The sequence below is a fragment of the Astatotilapia calliptera genome, chromosome 11, assembly GCF_900246225.1.
Source record: "Astatotilapia calliptera chromosome 11, fAstCal1.2, whole genome shotgun sequence".
NCBI classification, from domain to species: domain Eukaryota; kingdom Metazoa; phylum Chordata; class Actinopteri; order Cichliformes; family Cichlidae; genus Astatotilapia; species Astatotilapia calliptera.
The window spans coordinates 17,073,154-17,094,289 of record NC_039312.1 but is presented as its reverse complement, the minus strand read 5'-3'; the positions used below and the strand labels follow the sequence as shown (position 1 = coordinate 17,094,289).

The 21,136-nt window shown below is 39.9% G+C and overlaps 1 protein-coding gene across 2 annotated transcripts; it reads right to left on the bottom strand.

Moving 5' to 3' along the window:
- Window positions 1-167: 167 nt before the first annotated feature.
- st14 (ST14 transmembrane serine protease matriptase) lies at window positions 168-20,064 on the bottom strand. 2 transcript variants are annotated; one of them, XM_026183740.1, is made up of 19 exons: window positions 19,749-20,064; window positions 12,540-12,684; window positions 11,751-11,911; window positions 10,042-10,112; window positions 9,494-9,663; window positions 8,769-8,804; window positions 8,096-8,324; window positions 6,449-6,588; window positions 6,235-6,335; window positions 5,777-5,886; window positions 4,809-4,939; window positions 4,266-4,370; window positions 4,016-4,123; window positions 3,523-3,636; window positions 2,913-3,032; window positions 2,276-2,456; window positions 1,348-1,616; window positions 818-957; window positions 168-703 (listed from the first exon to the last, which is right to left on the bottom strand). In XM_026183740.1, exons 1-19 carry the CDS (start codon window positions 19,773-19,775, stop codon window positions 542-544), a joined length of 2,520 nt encoding a protein of 839 aa, XP_026039525.1. In that variant the 5' UTR covers window positions 19,776-20,064; the 3' UTR covers window positions 168-541. The 2 variants fall into 2 exon arrangements, with proteins under 2 accessions (XP_026039525.1, XP_026039526.1); XM_026183741.1 differs by having other exon boundaries at window positions 818-954.
- Between the last annotated feature and the right edge of the window lie 1,072 nt (window positions 20,065-21,136).

Sequence of the window (21,136 nt, the reverse complement as noted above, 5' to 3'; positions counted from 1 at the left end):
GTTTTTATTGTAGCTATTGTTTTTTTGTTTTTAAAGAAACTTCTGCCATTACATAAAACCATAAATTTATAGCCACTTACCGCATGAGCTTACTGGCAATATTTACTGCAGCAAGAGGATGAAAGCATCTCACAAAAGAGAAAAAAAAAAAAAAAAAAAAAAAAAATCACATTAAAAACTTTAAAATACAACCACTTTCCAGAGTATGATAATGTACTCAGAAACACTCTGAATCCCTTAAAACAGTCACACTGGACAAAAAGAGTGAAAAAAATAATTCACAAACTATATATTTCATATTTCTCTCTGTATTTACCGCTTAAAGAGGTCATGAATTGATGGGGGTAACTATGCTCATTGTGCTAAAGATTGTCTTTAAAAATTACATAAAATACCATGCCTGAAGTCAAGTAGCTGATGCGAGTAGCTTTGTTCTGATCAGAATAACATGTTTAGTCTGATGGGTTTTTTTTAAAGCACTGATGACCTTGAGCAACAGGATGGGTTAACTCTGCAACCCAGCCTGTTCCCCACACAAACATCAAATATTTGTCTCCTGTTTAATCCATTCTCTGAGCTTGGTGACGCGCGTGTAGACACCAGGCTTGTTCCGACGAGCGCAGCCCTCTCCCCAGCTCACAATGCCCGCCTGGAACCACTTCCCGCTCTCTTCGAAGCACACCAGGGGGCCTCCAGAGTCACCCTGGTGATCACGGTTGGAGGAGAATGGTTGTTAGACTGCATTTGGATGCGATCTGCCCACATCAACAAATTGGGTTTTTTTCCATGCCTTTAGGAAATGTGCACACAATCTCACCTGGCATGCGTCAACTCCTCCAGACAAGTATCCACTGCAGAGCATCCTGGAGGTGACTTGGCCTTCTGTGACCACGTCACACACGGAGTCATTGATGATTTTCACTAATGCTTTCTGTAAAATCTGTGCAGCTTGACCTGCTAGAGTACGACAAAGGGATCAGTACTGTGTCACATGACCTTGCCTTTCAGTGCTGTCATAAAAAAGGTATAAACCAATGACTGTTTTCTACAGTAACTGGTTAACGGGGTAGATTAATGTTAGCTAATGAAGGTTTAAGAGGTGACACAGGAGAGCCGGTGTCTGTGTTAATACATGTATAGGGAATAAAGTAGATTAGAGAAAGGGATACAGGAAGAAGTGCAAGAGGAGTATGTCGTGATTGGAGAGATTAGGAAACGGTATGGACAGTGAATGGAATGTAAAGAACAGAGTGGGTCACCAAAAAATAAATACATAAATGATTTTTTTTTAAATTAAATTTAAAATGACTACAGTTGTTCAGAGAATCACCATTACACTTATAATACCTCCTTCTCGGAGAGCGCCCCAGCCTGTGACCCAGCAGGACATGCCTGCTGGGAAAACATGGGAGGAATCGGGTAGGCAGATGGGTTGTATGGTATTGGCAAATTGCAGAGGTTCACTGAGCTCCAGCAGAGCAATGTCATAGTCAGATGTCATTTGATTGTAAAGCGGGTGGGGGATGATTCTCTTCAATTTGCGGGACTGCACGTTGTCATGGCTGTATTGGTTCTGCATGCCACTGTAGGACAGCCAGCTGGATGGATTGTTGCTCCTGCGGTAGTACAGTATCATGGAGGAAAGTTTGACATTTTTATATATTTAGGTATAAAATAGGGAAGAAATATGAGTAAGCATGGCATAATCTAATGTAATCCATTACAACAGCCCTGCAACAACATTTAAGACTTTAATCACTGCTGTTGGTTCTGTCAGCTCGACCAAAATAAATAAATAAAAAAAAAAAAAAGTCTTGAACTGAAAGCAAAAAACATCTCACATTTTTTGGTGTCACACAAAAATGACCAGACCTGTCTTACACGCTAAACAAAAACTTTTTATTTAAAACTTCACAAATGCAGCTCCTGCTACACTCATGCTTAGTTTTGCATTTAACTTTTAGATTGGATTAAGAAATTATTCAAAAAATAAAATGTGTAGAACTGTTAGGAATACTAAATGCTTTGTATGGCAAATATGTGAAAATAAACCCATCTCAAGCTCAGTCATAATTCAATTGTCTCAGTCTGAACAGTATGCTTAGTGCACCACCTATAGGGCACTCTGATTAAAACATTCCCAGGATACCACCACCACCACCACCAAGATTCCTTCTGCAATTTTTTGCCGAACTCTGGGTTTTTTTCTGCACACTTTGTATGTTACACAGAGAGAACTACAGTTGTGTATGAGTGCTACGGATCTGTGACTTACTCTGAGTTGCTGGTGACAAAACAGTGAGCGGCCGAAAGAAGCCACGTGTTAGAGATGATTGAGGCACCACAAGTCGGTCCGTGGGTTGAGAAGTGAAGGCTAACCTGCCAAGGCCACTCCCCTAGCTCAGCATTCTGCCCTCCTACGATGCGATTCAGCTTGTAAGGCCTGGTGCCACAATCTGTAATTTGACAGAAAATATAACAGAGGCAGAGAGGAAGCAAGAGAGAAAAATCAGAAACTGAGATTAAGTTAAAGCCATCATGATGCCAAACCTGGCTTCAAATGTAATAATGACTCTTTGGAATCTTAATAAAAGGCATACATGCGTAATAGCCGATCCAAAAAACAAAACAAAAAAGAAAAGAAATTAAATTAATAAATACAGACAAAGCCTGAGGCTGAAATGTAGGTAAAAAAAAAACCCCAAAAAAGTTCAGAGATAACAAGAGTTGCTTTCAAAGAATGAAATAAAAGCAGTCGAGGCCTGGGGCTCTTTTCTAACAGACAGCCAACATGCAGCTCAGCCCAGCCTCTCCAATCTAACCTGAATGGCAGTGAAGAGATTAGGACCACTCACAGCAATTTTTAAAAACCCAAATCTCGCAAGGGGTGAAGCAATTAAAGCACGTCTTACCACAAATGGTCTCATCAGAGTTATCAGAGCAGTCCTGGACGCGGTCACATTCGGCATTCACCTTGTTGATGCAAACTCCGCTCTTACACTTGAAGCTATAGTCAGTGCATATACTCGTATCTGTAGTGGGGTGGAGACACGTCCCAAAATCAAAACACGCTTTAACCAGTAAAACAGTATGCAATCAGAGAGGCTTCAAAGTGACGCTTGAATACACAATGCAGAGTGATTGAGGAGCTGATTGCATTGATTGGACATATTGATTGGGGTTCAGGTCTAATATCCCTCTTTATTCTCAGAAGTGAGAATCAAAAGGAAACGCAAGGGTGCCCCCTGTGTGTGTCTGAGTGAGCGAAAGGGAAGCTGATAAAGAGCGAAGTACAGAGTAGGAGGGAATGAAACAAAAAGAAACACAAAGCTAACATAAAATGTTTCGGGTTAAGAATCAGGTCTTCAGAGAAACGTCTTTGTTAAACTGCTATAACTGCTGAGCTGTGGATCAAGGTTCATTATTTAATGGTTTGTGTAAGATGCTTAAAAACAAACAACCCAAATAAATCATTAATGTTGGCGGGATTTTTAAGGGAAGAGAATAACAGAAGACACTCACCAGTTTTACAACCAACCTCATCGCTCCCATCTTTGCAGTCTTGCTTATCATCACACTGAACACTCTGTGGCAGACAAACCCCGTTCCCACACTGGAACTCATTTTGGGCACAACCTTGAGGCAATAGAACACAAGGTGAAGAAATTGCAATAAAATTTTAAAATAAATAAATAAATAAAAACTTGAACAAAAGACAATCCAATGAGTTCTAGAAGGACATTAGTGGTGCAGCCACAGGAGCCATTAAAATCTGCCTCCAGAGTTCTCGCATGTATTGTATATGATTAAGCATCTGACAGGACGCTGAGCAGACTGGGCAAGGCTTCAAACAAACTCCATTCTAGATAGAATAATGAGCGTACACAGCCAAGTCGTCACTGGCCGTAGTAGTAGGGGTGATGGACTTTTAATGTTAACACAATTAGCACAGCAAATAGGCTAAATAGGGTTTTTGCATTTCCTGAAGAGTCCTCTAAGAGGTGGGAATACTTACCGCATATTTTCTCATCACTTCCATCCCCACAGTCGTTGACATGATCACACACCCAGAGTTTCGGTTTACACATGCCATTACTGCAAGCGAACTGGTCCTTATCGCAATCTGAAACAACAGAAATTTCAACAATTCATCTTAAGAAGATGTATACATGAATGATTGGGAAATTCACAAATAAGGATGCCAAAAGAAGTAGTTCTGAGGAATAAAGGTAGGAAAAGCGGGGCAGGGATAAAGGCGAACTTACTGCACTGCCTCTCATCGCTCATGTCACCACAGTCGTTCCAGCCATCACACTTCAATTTCTGGTCGATGCACAGGCCATTGGTGCAGGCAAACCGGTCAGGGCAAGCTTATCCCATAACACATAGAAAACATGGGTGGGTGGGGGGGTATAGTGACAAATTGAGCAAAACAGAGTTATGCATTTTCACAAGACGAGTCATGCTGCCAATGCTTGCCCCTGTTGATCAGAGCAATTATAAATTCATTTTAGTCAAACTTGGAGACAACAAAGAGTGGAGAGTATTGAAAGTGACGTGCTCCTGACTGACAGTGACAAATAAAAGGGAGTCAGTAAATAAGCTCTTCAGTGATTAGACTCGCTCTTGAGTTTCCCTGCCACAGATGAGAAAGCATCAACAATGAACAGCTCCGTTTGACTACCAGTCAGTTACCATCTAACAACATGGTTACTGTGCAGTCTCACAGCCGTCACCATCACTTTGTGACAGACATTTCACTCATAACACAACATGTTGTGTAAATTTAGTTGAGAGACAAGACTTACGGTTTGAAGGATCATAGGAACTGTACTCTGCACTGAAGCCTTTGTCAGTGTGAGACCTATCAGAGTGGAAATTAACCACTAGAACGTTGGTGTCAGAGGTCAAAGACAGCGATGCAACTTCTCCACAATACCTGGAACACAAAAGCAAAATTCAGTTTAAGTTTTGGATAGGGTTATGGCAGCTTTGGTGAAAAAGTAATTGCTCAGATTCTGAAGAGGCAGCACAAGACAGAAAAGTTGTAAACAAACCAGTTTACTGTAAATAAACAAGGAAAATACACAAGGCAGTCAAAGCAGACCAGGAAGTAAGGAAACAGCTTTGTTAAATATGCGTAGATATAGTACATATATCAGCCAACATTAGTATTAACCTGACTGGTATTGGCCTATTAGCAAATAAAATTACTTCTCCACGACCATCACTGTTAATCACTGATCACAAAATCTCATAGGTTTGAAAGTATAGGAACAAAACAGCACATGGACAAATTGACCTTCTATATGCCATGAAGGAATCCCAGAAAGGCTTTTTTTTTGAAAAACATATTTAGCTGATATTTTTAGATGAAAATACTGCCAATAATTACAACTCCTGCAACTAAAAATGAAAAATACCACATTTCATATGGGACGTAAAACCAACTGTTGTGGATGAAAGTCGCATGTTGGATCCCATCCTCCAATACAACCTCATCTTTATTAGGTTCTTATCTCTCCTCACGTGATAAAGCTATAAAAACCACATGATTCTAACTGGTCAGAGGTAATTATGCTATTGGTGCATCATGATGTCATAGGTTGATAGGATACACACCAAATGTGAACCTGTTAATACCACATTTTAGTTTTCACATTCTAATAATATTTCGCTGTGGCCTTGGCACAATGAGGAAAAGACAGAAACAAAAAGGTATCAGAATCAACTTTGTGTTATTTTGGACATCAATATGAGGAACTGAATATCTTACTTGTTTCCCATAATTTCCACATAGTCTTTGTGACATAAACGCGTGTCCACTCCAGGCTCTTTCATGCGAAACATGGTGAACCTCAGCCGTACTTTGCTCCCAGGAGCGACCTGTAATACAAAAGAATAGCTGATTGTCTTTTTTTTTTTCCTCCCTTCACACACAGAACTAAGATACACACCAAGCCACAGCTATCATGGAACTGAGCGCGCGCACACGCACACACTACATGCACACCAACAAACTCAACCGAACACACAAAACACTGCAGCCCAGCTAGAACTGCAGTAGAAACAGCAGTCTGACAGATGAAGATAGAAGAGGTACTGAGCAGTAGTGCTGCCTCAGCATCTCTCTCATGGCAGGCTAAGCATGGTGAAGGAGGAGGAGCAGGGGGTGTGTGGGGGGGTAAAGGTTCAAGCAGAGGAGGGGCTGGGGAAAGGCAGAGTGGTACATACCGTGATGGTCCACTTGCAGTCTTTAGCAGGAGGATAAAAGCTTGGGTAAAGTGGGGAAGTGAAGTTTCCCTGTTTTTGAGAAAGGCTGCCACCACACGTAACTGAAATGAACATGTCATACATTTAGATTCTTACAGAACATACTGGAGTTTGTCATGGATTTACGTGTAAAGGTAACATCTTGGCACATCTAGATGCATGTCTGCTTTTTTACCATCAGCCTTGGGGATCACACTGTACGCAGCTTGGAAGCCAGGCTTCTGAGCATCAGTCTCAGCTATAAAGTTAATCAGCATGATGTTGTTAGATGACACAACCTCCAGAGGGTTAGAAGGAGGCCTCTGACCACACTTCCTGTGAACCAAGGAGAAGCGGTAAAGCAGCAAGGTAAACAAAATTGATTATGATTATGGAAACCAAAAAACAGTCTGAAAACAGGAAAGACAACCATGAAGCCAAGTCATGTGTCTGATGCATTTACTGACTGGAGATTACGTGCTCCAACTAAGAGAGGGCAAACGTAACTGTATGCATTTTTAGCCAGAAGCACTAAAACACCGATACAGCAAACAGATTTAAAATGCTTCATAGAAAAAAATAATAATAATAATTTGAGAAGAAATCAATAGATAAGCAGAGGGAAGTGGAGAAAGAGAAAATGAAGCAGAGAGATGGACAGAAATTGCTTAGGCCGACTTTCAAAGTCAAACAATGGGAACATTAGCAAAAAAGTTTTAGCATGGCTCTGCTGGCAGCAGAGCCACGGAGGTGTGAATGACGCTGCAAGAGCAGCAATACATCTACCCTCAGTAGAATAATGTCATTACAGAGTATTATATTATGGCTCTCATAAACCTCATGTCACCTTGGATAAAGCTGATCACTCAATAGTATTATAAAAATTGTATGCATCACTTGGTAACACGCATGTGTTTGGCAGTGGTTTCTGGGTTTGAAATTGCCTGCAGCTACAACTGATGTTGCATTCAGGAGCTTGTAGTTTCAGAATCATATCCATCCCACTGATCACAAAGTGCAATTACAGACAGTGCTGTAGCAGGATTCAGGGTGGCACCTTTCACACGTTTGAAAGGAGAGGTCCCTTTTGAGCCAACTCAATCTCACCAAGGTCTCAGAAGTTGACAATAAATGGGACATATAGCACTAAAGGCTTTCAGAGCCCCCAAAAAATGTAATCAAAAATCCAGTGAAAGGATTGGAGTGGAACATGTTCCACCTACATCAAGAAAATATTTGTTCAGATATCCTTTTGCAACCTTTAAGTCAAACATAAAGTAACCAGTTCTCTTCTGTGAATCTCTTTGATCATCGGGACTAAAAAGACAAATGTTGGTAGAAATCCTCTTACCAAGGTTTACAGCAATACTACAGTTTACCTGATGTACTGTAGAAACAAAAGCTCAATTAACTGGTTTACTTTTTGTCACCTTATCTCTATTAGTCATGACATAATGTGGTCCTGAAGATACACAGCATAGTGGGAACTACTACAAACGCAGTTTTTGGTAGTTTAGCAGGCAAATACACAGGTGTGTCTGTGGAAAAATGCACAGCAGACCTCTATGAAAAGTGCACAATTGACCACCTTTTATACTAATGGGCTGAAAAGCCAACATGTTGATAGGTGTTATGGCTTATTTGATATCATACTCGATATTTGATCACATTTTTTGTATTTTTTTAAATAATGGAATTTCTTTCACAGGGAATACGGCAGTAACAACAAAAAGACATTTAGCTAGTAAATGGCATAGTGGTATTATCCTTTAATTTCCTTTAATAAAGAATCATTATTCATACTCCTACCACAAGCCTTCTGGATATTTACACCACTACTTACTTTGTAATGGCCTGAGAATCGTCTGGACTCAAAGAGTCATAGATGTAGACAAAGTCGTCTGAGCAGTCATCCTCAATGTAGAAATAAAGGAAATTGACAACTATAACGTTTTCCTCCGAGGCTCGGATTTGCCACTGACACCGTGACTTGGGGGGGTAGCCCGTGGGGTACCCTGGAGATGAAAAATTCTGGGGATTTGTGTCAGCTTCCAGACGGTAGAAACAATCATCTGTGAATGAGAACACTGGTTAAATCAGAGTGTGCAGGGACATGTGGCACTAGGAAACAGCCAAAAGAAAACATAATCATCATCATGGCCTGTAGTGACTTTGTAAAACACATTTACACAAATATTGTAAATAAATGAATAGACTTTTGCCTGAAGAAATAAGTCATCAGTAGTTAGTTCTATACCGTCACTTGATGTTAACGTGAGGACGGCAATTACGGTAATGCAAAATAATACATCTGAACGTTAGAACCCATCAGACGGAGTCAAAGAAAAGTGTCTCACTCTTGCCTGATACTCAGTTCTCAATCTCTGACTATAGCAGCAGCACATGTACAGTACAGGATAGACCAGTCATTCGTTACAGACTGGCAGGAGCGTGAGCATCAAGCCAGCTGGAAAATTACAACTGCGAGTGATTGAAATGGGACATGCAGTACTCACTGGCTCTTGGGTCCCTGGCCATACGAGAATCCGTGACTAGAGACAGAGAGAGGGGGTGGGTGACAGAGAAACAGAAGGAAAGGTAAGAATGGGTCACTAAAGTTGGGAGGCTGATAGAATTTGATGCATGAGCCTAAAATATTTGGGTTGCACATTTTCTGTTCCATTTCCCTGCGGTTAAGGGAACCGGTGATGGTGTGTAGCTCTTTCTGCTCCATCTCACCTTGCCCTACAGCAGCAACTCATACATCTCTGTCTAACTATCTGGGACAGCAACATCAAATCATACCCACAGAAATCATTTTAAAAGGAGGACCGAAACCACTGAGTCACAGGGCCAACACTTGGCTGGTGGCCAGGATGTGGACAAATGCAACGTGAATGCTGAGAAGACAGAAGGAAGAAAAATGGCTGTCTCGAGTGAGGCCAGGCCCCAGCTAATATCATTAGAGGATCCAAACAGCATAAAATGTGCAATCTCAGATGCAGCACAAGCTGAGAGGTCTGGCTTATCAGTTATCATCTTATCAGCACAACTCAAAGCAAGCCCCTGTAATATAAATACAAAGCACACAGAATACCAATTTGGAAAGCATACAACAATAACGCTATTCTGATCTGTATTCACAAAGCTTTATCTTTCTTGATTTTTAAAAATCAAATACTAAAACCAACTAGGGCAATACGTCTTGTGACCCCCCCCACCAGACCCTGGTGTTACATACGTGAGGCAGTGACTTGACTGATCTTTACATCAGGGGCACTTGCCGAGCGGCTTTGCCTAATGCCACTCTCCAGTGCATCCAAGATCCGCTCCTCTGAAACGTCCGGTATCATCTCCAGGTCGCTGTGTGGAATGTTGAACTGAGACCAGTAGTAGGCTTTCACGCCCTCGCTGGTGTAAGCAGACAAATGGAAATGGAATCAAAGAAACAGACTTGAGCATTCAAGAGGTCACAAAAACCTAAACAGCTAAATACCAAAAGCTAAAATAGCTAATATTATTAGTTACTGCTACTAGCCACTGATTCATATATTACTACTGTGGAATACTACAAGCATAGCTCCAGGCGGTATTAACCAATTAGACCACATTGAATCCTGTAATGCTAGCAAAAACAAAAACCTCTGTGCAAAACAATCATTTTCTTCCTTCAAGATTTAGTGCATCTTTTTTTCTTTTTTGGACATCAAACCTAAACAAGCACTGTAGCGGACTGTTCACTACTAAAAAAAAAAAAAAAAATAGAAGAACTCAGGATCACAACAGTACCTGAATGCAGTGACTACAGATTTGGTGTAGTATTTTTCAAGGATTGGATCTCTCTTTAAATAGTTCCCCAGCTGTGGAGAGACAATGTATTCCACTTAATATTCATAAGATCTCTGCATGTGTTCATACTCAACATATAAATAGCATAGTAGTTAGTATAATAGTTAGTGATAAGAGCTGAAACAAAAGCTTAATTTGCCTTCTTTTTATAAATTATATGTGACTGAAAGCAGCACAAAGACAGACCAGAAATATTTTGGTCTTTCTGAAAACTACAGTCATTTTTTTTTAAAACGAATCAGAAGGTTTTTGGTTCAATCCCTGGCTGCGCCCAGTCTGTGTGCCAAATAACCTAGGGTGAGATACTTTTCCCAAGTTTCTCTCCGATCCACCCATCGGCGTATGAATGTATGCGATGTTAGACAGAAAGCACTTACTCAGGAAAAAGCATAGAAAAAAGTGCTTGTATGAATTGGTGTGAATGGCTGAATGAGGCAAGTTGTATAAAGCGCTTTGAGTGCTCAGGTAGAGTAGAAAAGTGCTATATAAGTATAGGTCCATTTACCGTTTTGAATCAGATACTGAAAAAAAACATGCTAGAAAGTTAGGCTGAAAAAATGTCTAGTGGAGGATTTCACATCTATTAGAGCTTAATCATTATTTATTTATCTATTTTAACAGCAGACTGGAGTTTTTTAGAAGCAAGAATGGGGAGAAAAATTAGTTCAACAAAACCAAAAACCAGACTTGATTAAGTAGCGAAAATGACTTGGGTCAGAAAAACACTGCATTCTCCAAGTCAGAGCTCATTTAAGATGGACTGAAGGGAAGTGGAATTGCACAGACAAATCAAAATTGGGGAATTTTTCTTGAAGTACCTGTACACAACATCATGTAATATATTTCAGTAGACTGAAACTAAAACAAAGGGAGGCTCTGAACAGCTGGAATCCAATATCAAGCAAGAATTAGCAAACACTTGCTTTCTAAACTACAGCATCCTCAGGACACTCGGTGTGCTGGTAAAAAGAGAGATGATGCAATACAGTGGTAAATGTGATTGGGTATCTTTAAAAAACAAAAACAAAACATGTTGCTTGCATCAAATTCAAAATGTGTGTAGATTTTCTTAAATATTCTTACTTACAGCATGCAATGCTGTCTTTGTTCTTGTTTTTAGATTAAATATAAGGGTTCAGTGATATGGAAATGAGTGCATTATATATTGTCTAGATTTTACTCGGCATCCTTTCCAACTTTTTTTGGAAGCAGGGGTGCGCATCGCAAAGCTTTCATCCAATTGTCTAGTCATCTAATATTCTTGTCCAGCACTTCCACTCTAATTCTCATCTAACACCCTCACTTATGTAGCTTTCAGTGAGCAAGTGTGCGCTTGATGGGTTTGAGGGAGGGCTTTTTGTTATCAACATTCTCCTAAGTGGTGCTACAAACATCTCCACTGCCTCCAATAATAGGAGATGCTGTTGAGGGAATTACTCAGGGAATGCACGGAGTTTTATTCCACCCACACAAATGTGCCCTTTAGCGCTTTCTGTGCACTGGGATGGACATATTTAAAAAAGCATTTCCTCAATGGCAAACAACATTCAGTGCTAATCCTTAAGAAGAGCACTCAAAACTCTGCTCTAAATAGTTAACAATAACAATGCACATGACAGAAAGGGAACAAAACAGGGTGTCAGACTTACAACTGTCTCCAATTTTTCTGCCAGAGCCTGGAATTCTGGGCTGTTGGTGTCCTCCAGGTTTTGGTCATAAGGTTGATTAACCAGCGTCATACGCCCGCTAAAAACCGGTACTGATTGACGGAGCTGCTTACTGAGGGCGGCATCTGAATCAGCATCTTTAACTTGGAAGAGAAGCAGATGAGAGTTAAGTGTTTGATCAACAAAATGGGATGAGATGGTTGCTTCTGATGAAAGGGGAAAGTTTTCAACAGGCCTTCAAGCACAAGCTGAGACTGTACAGTGCAATCTTATGCTGTGACGACAGTTTGCTTCTCAGGCCAATTAAAACAGTCAGTTAAATCAAGACGGTGTTTATCAAGACTTCAGAAGCCTTTTTATCAGGCTCCGTATGTGTAAATGACAAGAAAGCTGCGCCATGGTCTCTGTGACATTTTTCTCCTTTGCGTTATTAAAAAGAACGTCAGAGCTGTCAAACAGGCTAACACTAATGGGAAATTACAAAACCCAAACAAGCCACTCTTGCACTCACATTCAAAGAGCTGTGCTTTCACAGCAAGTGTAAATGATCTACTTCTCTGTTTATCATGCTCTAAAAGGTTTGGCAGTAAGCAATGTTAACAACGCAACTATCCATTTACATTCTGTCAAAGACAACTCTGATTTTCGGACAGATCGTCTGCACACAATGTCCAGCAATTGTCTTCATCTTGAATTTATCAAGCATTTCAAAGCACGCACGCCAAGCACCCACCCTGGACAGCATATTCAAAGAAAGCTTTTAATACTCACAGACAAAAAACCAAATGAGGAAAGCTGCGACGGCTGAAAGGATGAGAAGTGCCACAACAACACCAATCACGATGCCAGTCTTGCTCTTTGGTGGTGCCTTCTCTTTTTGGGTTAAAAAGTCGATCCGCTCATGTTTGTTGTGACCCTGATGCAGAAAGAGAACAAAAAACACAGTGAGCAAACAGAAAGGAAGCCACATTGTCAGTGCAGACAACATTTACACCGCGAGCTACAGAGAAATATTTAGTTTTTCCTAAACCTTCCTAAATAGTGACCAAAATTCACCGGTAAGAAGTGGGTCTTTAAAACAGACTGTAGAGAAGATGGGCATAGCCTCTGGGTCTGAAAAATGAAGCCAATGTATCCTAATGGCCAGCTAGTTCTCTCTGGTCAGCAGTATAGAAATCTATTAGAGAATTAGTGTACTGCTCATTTGATTGATACTTTAATAAAGGTTTTCCTAATTAGCTTATGGTCTTTATTGTTAGTTAGTTTCATAAAAACTACTTGTTGACATTATAAATAATGGTGCCATTTAGAGGATGATGTCATTTAGGGTGTGGCACTGTGTGTAGTGCCTATAGTGTTTAATGGTAGATTTTTGTCTGCACAAGTCAAATCTCTGTATGTAATGTACAGACTACCATGATCAATACATGTTTTTGACTTTTGCGTGGAGTGGTATTGTGGTGGGGCATGGCCTGCAGTGCCGTGCAGGGAAGGCGGACGCACCTGCACGGAACTGGGTCCTGCAGTATTGTTGTTGTCGTCCGTGTGTGCGGCTGGCAGCGAGAGAGAGCTGCAGCCAACTGTGTGTATACAGCAAATAAACGATGCTGCAAAGCATGAAGGTGCACCCAGGTCTGCTGTGGGTTTGTTATGGGTACAAATTATTTTTGCCTCTCGCTATTATCTTCTCCATCTATGGTTCAAACCTACCATTTCTATGAAATTTTGAAATGTAGATTCAAAGTGATTTTTATACTTTTAATTACAGAAACAACTTTGCAAACTCATTATTCCCACAACAGAAGTGAAAAGCACATCTGTGAGTTCTTCAAGCTTTACTTTTTAAACTTCACATGTTTCATTGGCTGTCATGAAGAAATGAGCTCCCTGTATACAAGGTAGAAAAAACTGTTTTATTCCAAGTAATATGTTGCTGCAATGCAGCAGTTACGTGTGTTGTGAAACACTTTGGACTACTTTCCAGGAGTGACAAATTCAGACAGGTGACTTGTTTTTACACAACACTGACAAAACCAGTTTAGTAACTGTGCCTTTTTTATTCACGCAGCAGCACACACGCTTACATTCAGAAATTCAGCATGATAACCAAGATAAAGAAATCATAATATGGACATGTGCTTCAGGGTGTGTGTGTGCGCCGATACTGTATGAAAGTCTGTTACCAATCTCGCTCAAGTGGGTGGACAGAGAGAAAGGTTTTAGGCCTGTTAGTAATCAACACACAATGAATTCAGTGCCAGTAGCCCCTGAGTGAAGAAGCCAGAGTGCCATTAGGGATGGAGAATCACTTTGGTATTAAATCAATTTGTCAGATGTGCTGCCCCTTAAGATGGGGGCTCAATTACATGAGTCTAGATGATAACTCATGGCAATTAAGGCCTATTCTTGCCCAGCTAGGGCTTCCACACATGCTTTCTAATTGGAATCTGGAACAGCAATCATGGGCTAAAATGAGGGGAATCATTAGATATGGGGTCAGCAAGTGCTCCAGGGTCTCTCCTTATTAGTCACCCTGATCATAGCCCAATAAAACTATTACATACTTTTCACCATATTCTATTCTTCGCTAGAAGAAGGAAATACTCTCTCATTCTGAATATGCAGCATTTTTTTTTAAATACCAACTCAGTGAGCTATGCCACCCTAAATGACTGTAGGCCATCAGTCAACACTGAACTACGAAGATGTTGGCAGAAACTAATGTAGCCTAGTTGATGTGCAGGTTTACAGCGTATACCTGCTAAGAAAGCTCTGGCATTTAAATATGCCTGCTTAAAAATGCACAAGCATACTTAACAACACAGCCTTGCAATAGAACTTCAACCTTCAAAGACACAAGCACTGAAGCTTCTGTGTGAGCATACCACACAAGAGTGAGAGCGCAACCGTTACAGGGCTCGTTATTGTTGGCATCTGGTGGTAACCAACTACGGCAACACCTCAAGGCTGTGGATATAAACAGAAAAGAAAAAAAACAAAAACAAAATAGGACAGACACAAGTGTAGAAGTATTGAAGGAAGTTACCTGTTTCCACAGCAACAGGAGATGACTCATAGTAACGAAATGGATCTTTAGCTAGCTAGCTTAGCTCAATGGTTCTCAAATGTTGCCATCTGGAACATGTAGCAGGGCTTTAGAGACCCGTACTTCCAGTTTTACAAACGGTTTTTAATCCAGCAGCCATAACTAAAGTCAATTCTCAGTTTTCCAGCATCATTCCAGCTGCTCCAAGGCACAGTAAGAGCCCCTCTACAAAGTTTTATTTTTCATTTTTAAGGCATTTAAGTGGGTTTTTGTGGCATGTATGGTTTTAAAGTACTTTAAACTCTTGCACGATTTTAACCTCTCAAGCACATTGAAATCTTTATACATTGGCTTTTTTATATCATTACATAGAAGTTTTTATTTATTGGACAAACTCCATTACACTACTGGCTTCAAACTTAAAAAGCTGTTAATGGTTAACAAGAAAACAACTTTCTTTTATTAAAAAGAGACAACAAATTTCATTGTATGTGCTATATGCAATGGCAATAAAGGTAGAGAAGGAAGAGAAGAGAGAGATTTAGGGGGAGATTTGAGTGGTATGTACCAATTGCCCCATCTTTACAACCAAAGAAGGAGGAGCACAAAACACACACACACACAAAAAAAAAACAATACTACAGTATGAATAAGAAGAAGAGGAGGGGTTATCAGACAGATGCATCATCTTGTCGCAGTTCAAAAGAAGCACTTGCCAAACAATTGAAGAAGCAAACACCTTTTAGCAAAGCGCAGTCTTTTTTTTTTCCTTTAGCCCCAAATTAACTTTAAAGCAGTGCAGTCATCTAATGAAGATCTAAACCATTGCCCCCAGTGTTTCAAGTTTCATGACTTTGGAGCTGCATATGGTGTGTTGCTCAAGGACAGGTTGTCTACACCTACACCAAACTCCATTACACCACTGGCTTCAAACTTAAAAAGTTGTTAATGGTTAACAAGAAATCAATCTGGTTCACCACATGGGTGCAGTAGTCACTGAGCGCGTCTTTGTCGTCTAACCAGTCTTACAAGCAGGAAAGTTCAACCATGAGGTGTGGCCTCAAAGCTTACTTGTGAGCTTTTACTGTGTTTTTTTTAGTATATTCAAAAGCAGTTTGAGATACTACCATTTCACTTGATTGTTTTTTTAAAGGACTCTATACATCTTCATTTTTGACATAATCGTTTATCTAATGACTATAATAATAAATTGCTAAGAAAGACAAAGACAAATGTTACGCAATTTGCGGTAGTCAACCACCACTAGTGAAGAAGGAACACAGAACTGACACAGTTGACATTTAAGCCACAGCCAAAGGGAACTGCTAAGTGGTTACAGATGGTGTCGTTTAGATGATGACATGCAAAGCCATATATATATATATATATATATATATATACATACATATACATATAAATAAAAATAAAACTTGTGGTACCATAACAAATCTAAACGTCTGACATTAAAAACATTTTTTAAAGTACTACGCGTTTCCAGATACACACTTATACACACCCACTGATCCTTTAAGACTCTTAGACGGGTGTGAACAAAATTTGAGCAACATGCAAGCTGCCATGTTTCTACACCAGTGTTTGCTCACATAGGTGCCACCTGGTATTCTGTGCAATCCTATCAGATATTTAAAAGAAAAAAAAACAAGGACAGCGACGCCTTTGTTCTGTTCTTTTAACTCAAGTGTAGCCCTGTGCATTTCTTAGACGTGGACTTTCTGAAGTTTTTTGGGGGCTGCAGAGTCACAGCTCCACAATGATACAAAGCTCACAAGAGGCCAAGTATTGTACTGCCATACCATTGTTAGACTACTGAGGGACAATTTATATATCAAAATCAATAGACTAAAATCCAGAAATTTTTCTTCTTTATTTTTCCCTTGCGCAGCCCTAGAGGCTACATTACACACACAATGCAGATCCATTGCGTTATGATAGCAGCAGCTAATACAGCCTCTAGCTAATCGCCTCGGGCAGAGACGAGGACAGGCTGGCCACTTGTTTTTAACTCCAGACACCCAGACTTTTCTCTGTAAAACTAGTGTGCAGTCTCACTAGATGGTGACCTAAGTGACATCAATTAATGCAGATTTTTTACCGAGCTCCCTCTGGAGCCACAGCAGGCTTTATGCAGCTTGTTAAACATATGCAGTAGTTAACCTTAAAATCCATAAACACGCTTCTGTCTAAAAATGATGGCTTTACCTTATATGCCTTTGGTACGGCAACCACTAGAGCCAATCAGCACAATACAGACTGCAGCGATGTCATTAAGTTTTAGTGAGCAGACGCCTACACACATTTCTCACCTGACAATAGCTCCAAGCATACAGTGGGAAAAATGTTGAACCAGGCAGAAGGTTGGGAACAGATAATTCAACAAATCATCCCTTACTGCATCTTACCCAGTGCTGAAGGAAGAACAATACATCAGGTCGTGCCCACTGGCACATTCTGTACCCAAAGATGCAGACGCTGGCTAAAGCTGAATTATGCAATAAAGTCTGTCAGGCTGAACATTACTGACCGCATTTAAGACAGTGTAAGATTTAAGCCGTCTCCAGTTTTGTCAGCGTTAACAGGGATGTACCACTCGGTGAAGTCAACATAAGATTTGACATCATCACCGCGTTCCCGTCACGTTTGTTGCTAAGTTTTAACATGGCGGATTTGAAATGTAGGCCGAAACAGAGAGGAAAAGGCAGCACGGCCTTGCTTGAAGAATTATTTACCAACTCTGCTGAGTCACCACACAAACAGCAGGCAGAGTGCATTAATCACAGTATTCCCATTTGATCCAGTATCTAAGATCGACTTCATTGTGAGTAATCAAATCTTTAAAAAAAAGAAAAAAGAACTTGGGGAAACTATGCAACAAGTTTCGTTCAAGCAACAGTCTGTCATAGCTTTAAGATTAAAAAGGTAAGGTGTGGCAGTCAGCTCTGTGGCTCTGCATTTAAAAGATTTCTTCTTGGGTTTAATGTACCCATCCATCTATCTATCCCCAACTCTGTCCTTGAGCATGTATACATGTCAGAGAGGTTCTGAGTTACTTGAGTATGTTTTTACACCACATCGGAAAAGGAAATAGGTCAGGCAGTGAGGTGGTGGTAAATATAGTAACGATAAGAGGCCACATGTGACAACGTAGTAATTCTGCAGTTGCAAATTAACTACAAGCACACATTTACAATAACTGATTTTGATTTATCACATTTCAATATGCACACTTTTAAATTTAGAAACATTAAAAGCTTTTGTAGATTTCAAATTTTGCCACAACTTTAAGAAACCCTAAAGGACTGGATGCATTTTTTACCATCTTTATGATCAAGGCTGGACAACTACTGAACGTGTTCATACAGATGTGCGCAGGTTTACTATCTACAACAACTTCTTGTGCTATATAGCATTTGATTTTGAGTCTTGTAGATATGCGTAACATTTCAGAATTCATATAAAAGGTAGTATTTTTCTGTGTCTTAGTAGAAGTCAGAGATTGAGTCACAAAACACTCTTCCACTTACTTGGGTCAAATGCTATGTATTGAGAGCCTACCTACCTACACGATGGTACTGGAGATATTTCAACACATTATTAGTTAGCTCTTTCTTAATGTCTTTCAATATATAGTTCCTGTTATTTATTCACACTACACCACACAGTGAACTTGCTTGGAAGTTTGAACGTTTCTCACTAAGCTGAGAAGTTGAAGTGCTAGTAGTTTTAAGCAGCACTGACCAAAGCCTTGAAACCATTAATGAATCCCTTTGCTAAGAGAAATTCACCTTTGGCTGTCTGTCACTTTTCTTTCCACCCACATGATGCACTGCTAATGCACAGAGTCTTAAACAAGACTGAATTACCGTATGAAATAAGTAGAATGGTATGGACATTTAAATAATGTATGCATGTTCCTGGAAAATTTGACCTGTAGGTTGGGCAAAGAACGCTCTCGGCAGTTTTCTCATCCTATTAGCACTGAACATGCAAGCCTGAGTAAATATTGTTCAGTAAAAAGCTTTTAATGCCAACAATAATAACTTTATTGTCAAAACTGAAGTCCTGCTCATCCACCAGCCTCCATTCTCCAAAAGCCACACCACACCTTTTTGCTGGGAAATCACTGGAAATGTGCTCTGGATATTAGAATAGTTTCTTAGAAATGTGTGTGCTTCTAAGAGAAAATCTCAGGGCCTCTCTGCCAGCACAGGCTACCCAGGTTTCTGGATTGGGGGCAATCTACAGTTTAGATTTTTTTAATTCAAAGATGTAAATGACATTCAGTCAAACTTCTAGTAACAGACTGTCTGAGACCATCTCAGTTTCACTTCCTCTTACTGCAGGAACAGAAAACAACTCTTCTCAGGTGGTAACCGGAAATAGCTCACAGGCTTAATAATTAATCATTAATAGTTGATCTGATATTACACTAAACCTGCCTAAAAGATGCAACTTTGATTTGTAAAAAGCTGAAAAGCTGTTTGTTTGCCTTAATAACATGTCAAACACTTCAAACTTTTGGACACTTTGTCCAAAATAAAAAACGGAGAAGGACCCATTTTTCTACTCAAGAAGTCTCAGTTTATCCATTCATTATGATGAGGGCACATCACGTCGCAAGGTGGGCGAAGCCTAGAAACAAGAGTCATTTAAGACTAGATTTAGCAGAATCGCTGTCAGGTGCTAAATATACGAGGATCAAGGGTTACATTTTGCAGAGATGTATTAGTGCCTCTTCTTGTCGTGGACACGGCCCACAAAGAGCCTGTCAGCAGCAGATCTAACTTCAGAAGATCTGTGCGACTGTGAGCGTGTCCAAACAGGAAACGCCGAGGTAATGCTGATACCCAAGACTTAATGACTTAATAAATAAATAAATAAATAAAGACTCGCATATCAAGTTGTACAAAACTTACATCTTTGTCATATCTGGCGGAATGCATCTTCAAAGAAGGATCCAAGAGAAGTCCCACGGGATCGAGACAACCCTTTTTGTTTTCTGTAGCTTGTTAGTTTGTTCTCCTTCACAAAAATTCAGCAGAGGTTCGGACCTTGAAGCTGTAGTGTTCAGTAAAAAGTAAATAAGTAAATCTTGTAGCTTCTTGACGACGAATCAAAGCTTCAGCACTCACTTCCTGAGTCGTCGAGGGCTGGGAATGCTGAAACACCTGAAACCGACTTTTTTTCCTCACACGCCTATAACACAAGCCACGCCCCCAAACACCTGTAGGTCCTGTCCCCACCCAAAAAAGAAAGCCCACCTGAGGTAGAGCAATTTAACTTATAACTGCCCCTATATGCTGTCCGGGAGTACAAACTAACATTTTGTTAAACCAGCTGCTTTTCTGTTTGGGGACTTACTGTAAGAGGAAGCTTTTATTTCTTTATTTTCAAGACATGTGTTCCCCCTGCTGACCATTTAGGGAGGTTGCTGCCAAGTATTAAAAAAATCTAAAGATTTTTCATAAAAAGCTTGTACCATTATGCTTTCATGTGGACTGTTTACAGAGTATAAACTCTGTTGCATTATTTCAAAATATAGTATGTTAGTTTTTGTACTACACTCAGCATACAGGCTTTCATTTAGAATGAATGAACTGAGGTTTTTATTTTTGTGATGTTTTATCATTTTGACAGCAATACTTTGATGTTTAATAACTCTATTTGTTTACTGATTAAATTATTTTAGTACTTAGCCACTCCTGTTGCAACAAAAACAGCAGCAGCAACAACAACAACAACAACAACAACAACAACAACAACAATAATAATAATAATAATAATAATAATAGCAAGTACAAAAATTCAAGACCTTTACTACGACCTTTGCAGTAACAACATGGACATGAATGGCACTGACTGAATAGGTCTGGCAATCCTCCAAAGATCCTTTAGTGTTGTCAGGAATGCTTTGCTTACATAAATGATCAGTGAGGTTCAGGTCAGGTAAATGATTAGGAAAGACCACGGGAGCCAGCACTGCTTACTCTTCTTTGGTCTTAAGGTAGCTTGAGCTCACTATCCTGCACGAGGCATTTCTCTGAATGGAGGAGAGCGTGTAAACCCCTACCAGATTTTATAATAATAAAATCCCACCACCACCTTTTGGTGTGCCACATCATTATTTGGCAAATAAATTTGGCATTATTTGACAAATTAATTTGTCTCAGACAATTTATTGTAATCCAGCCATCTTAAAAAACCCCAAAACAACTTTTTTTCTCACTGGCCTGCTAATAATATTGTGTTGTTAATTGCTGGTACATACACGTGGTTTTTAGATTTGTACTTCCTTCCTGAGGAA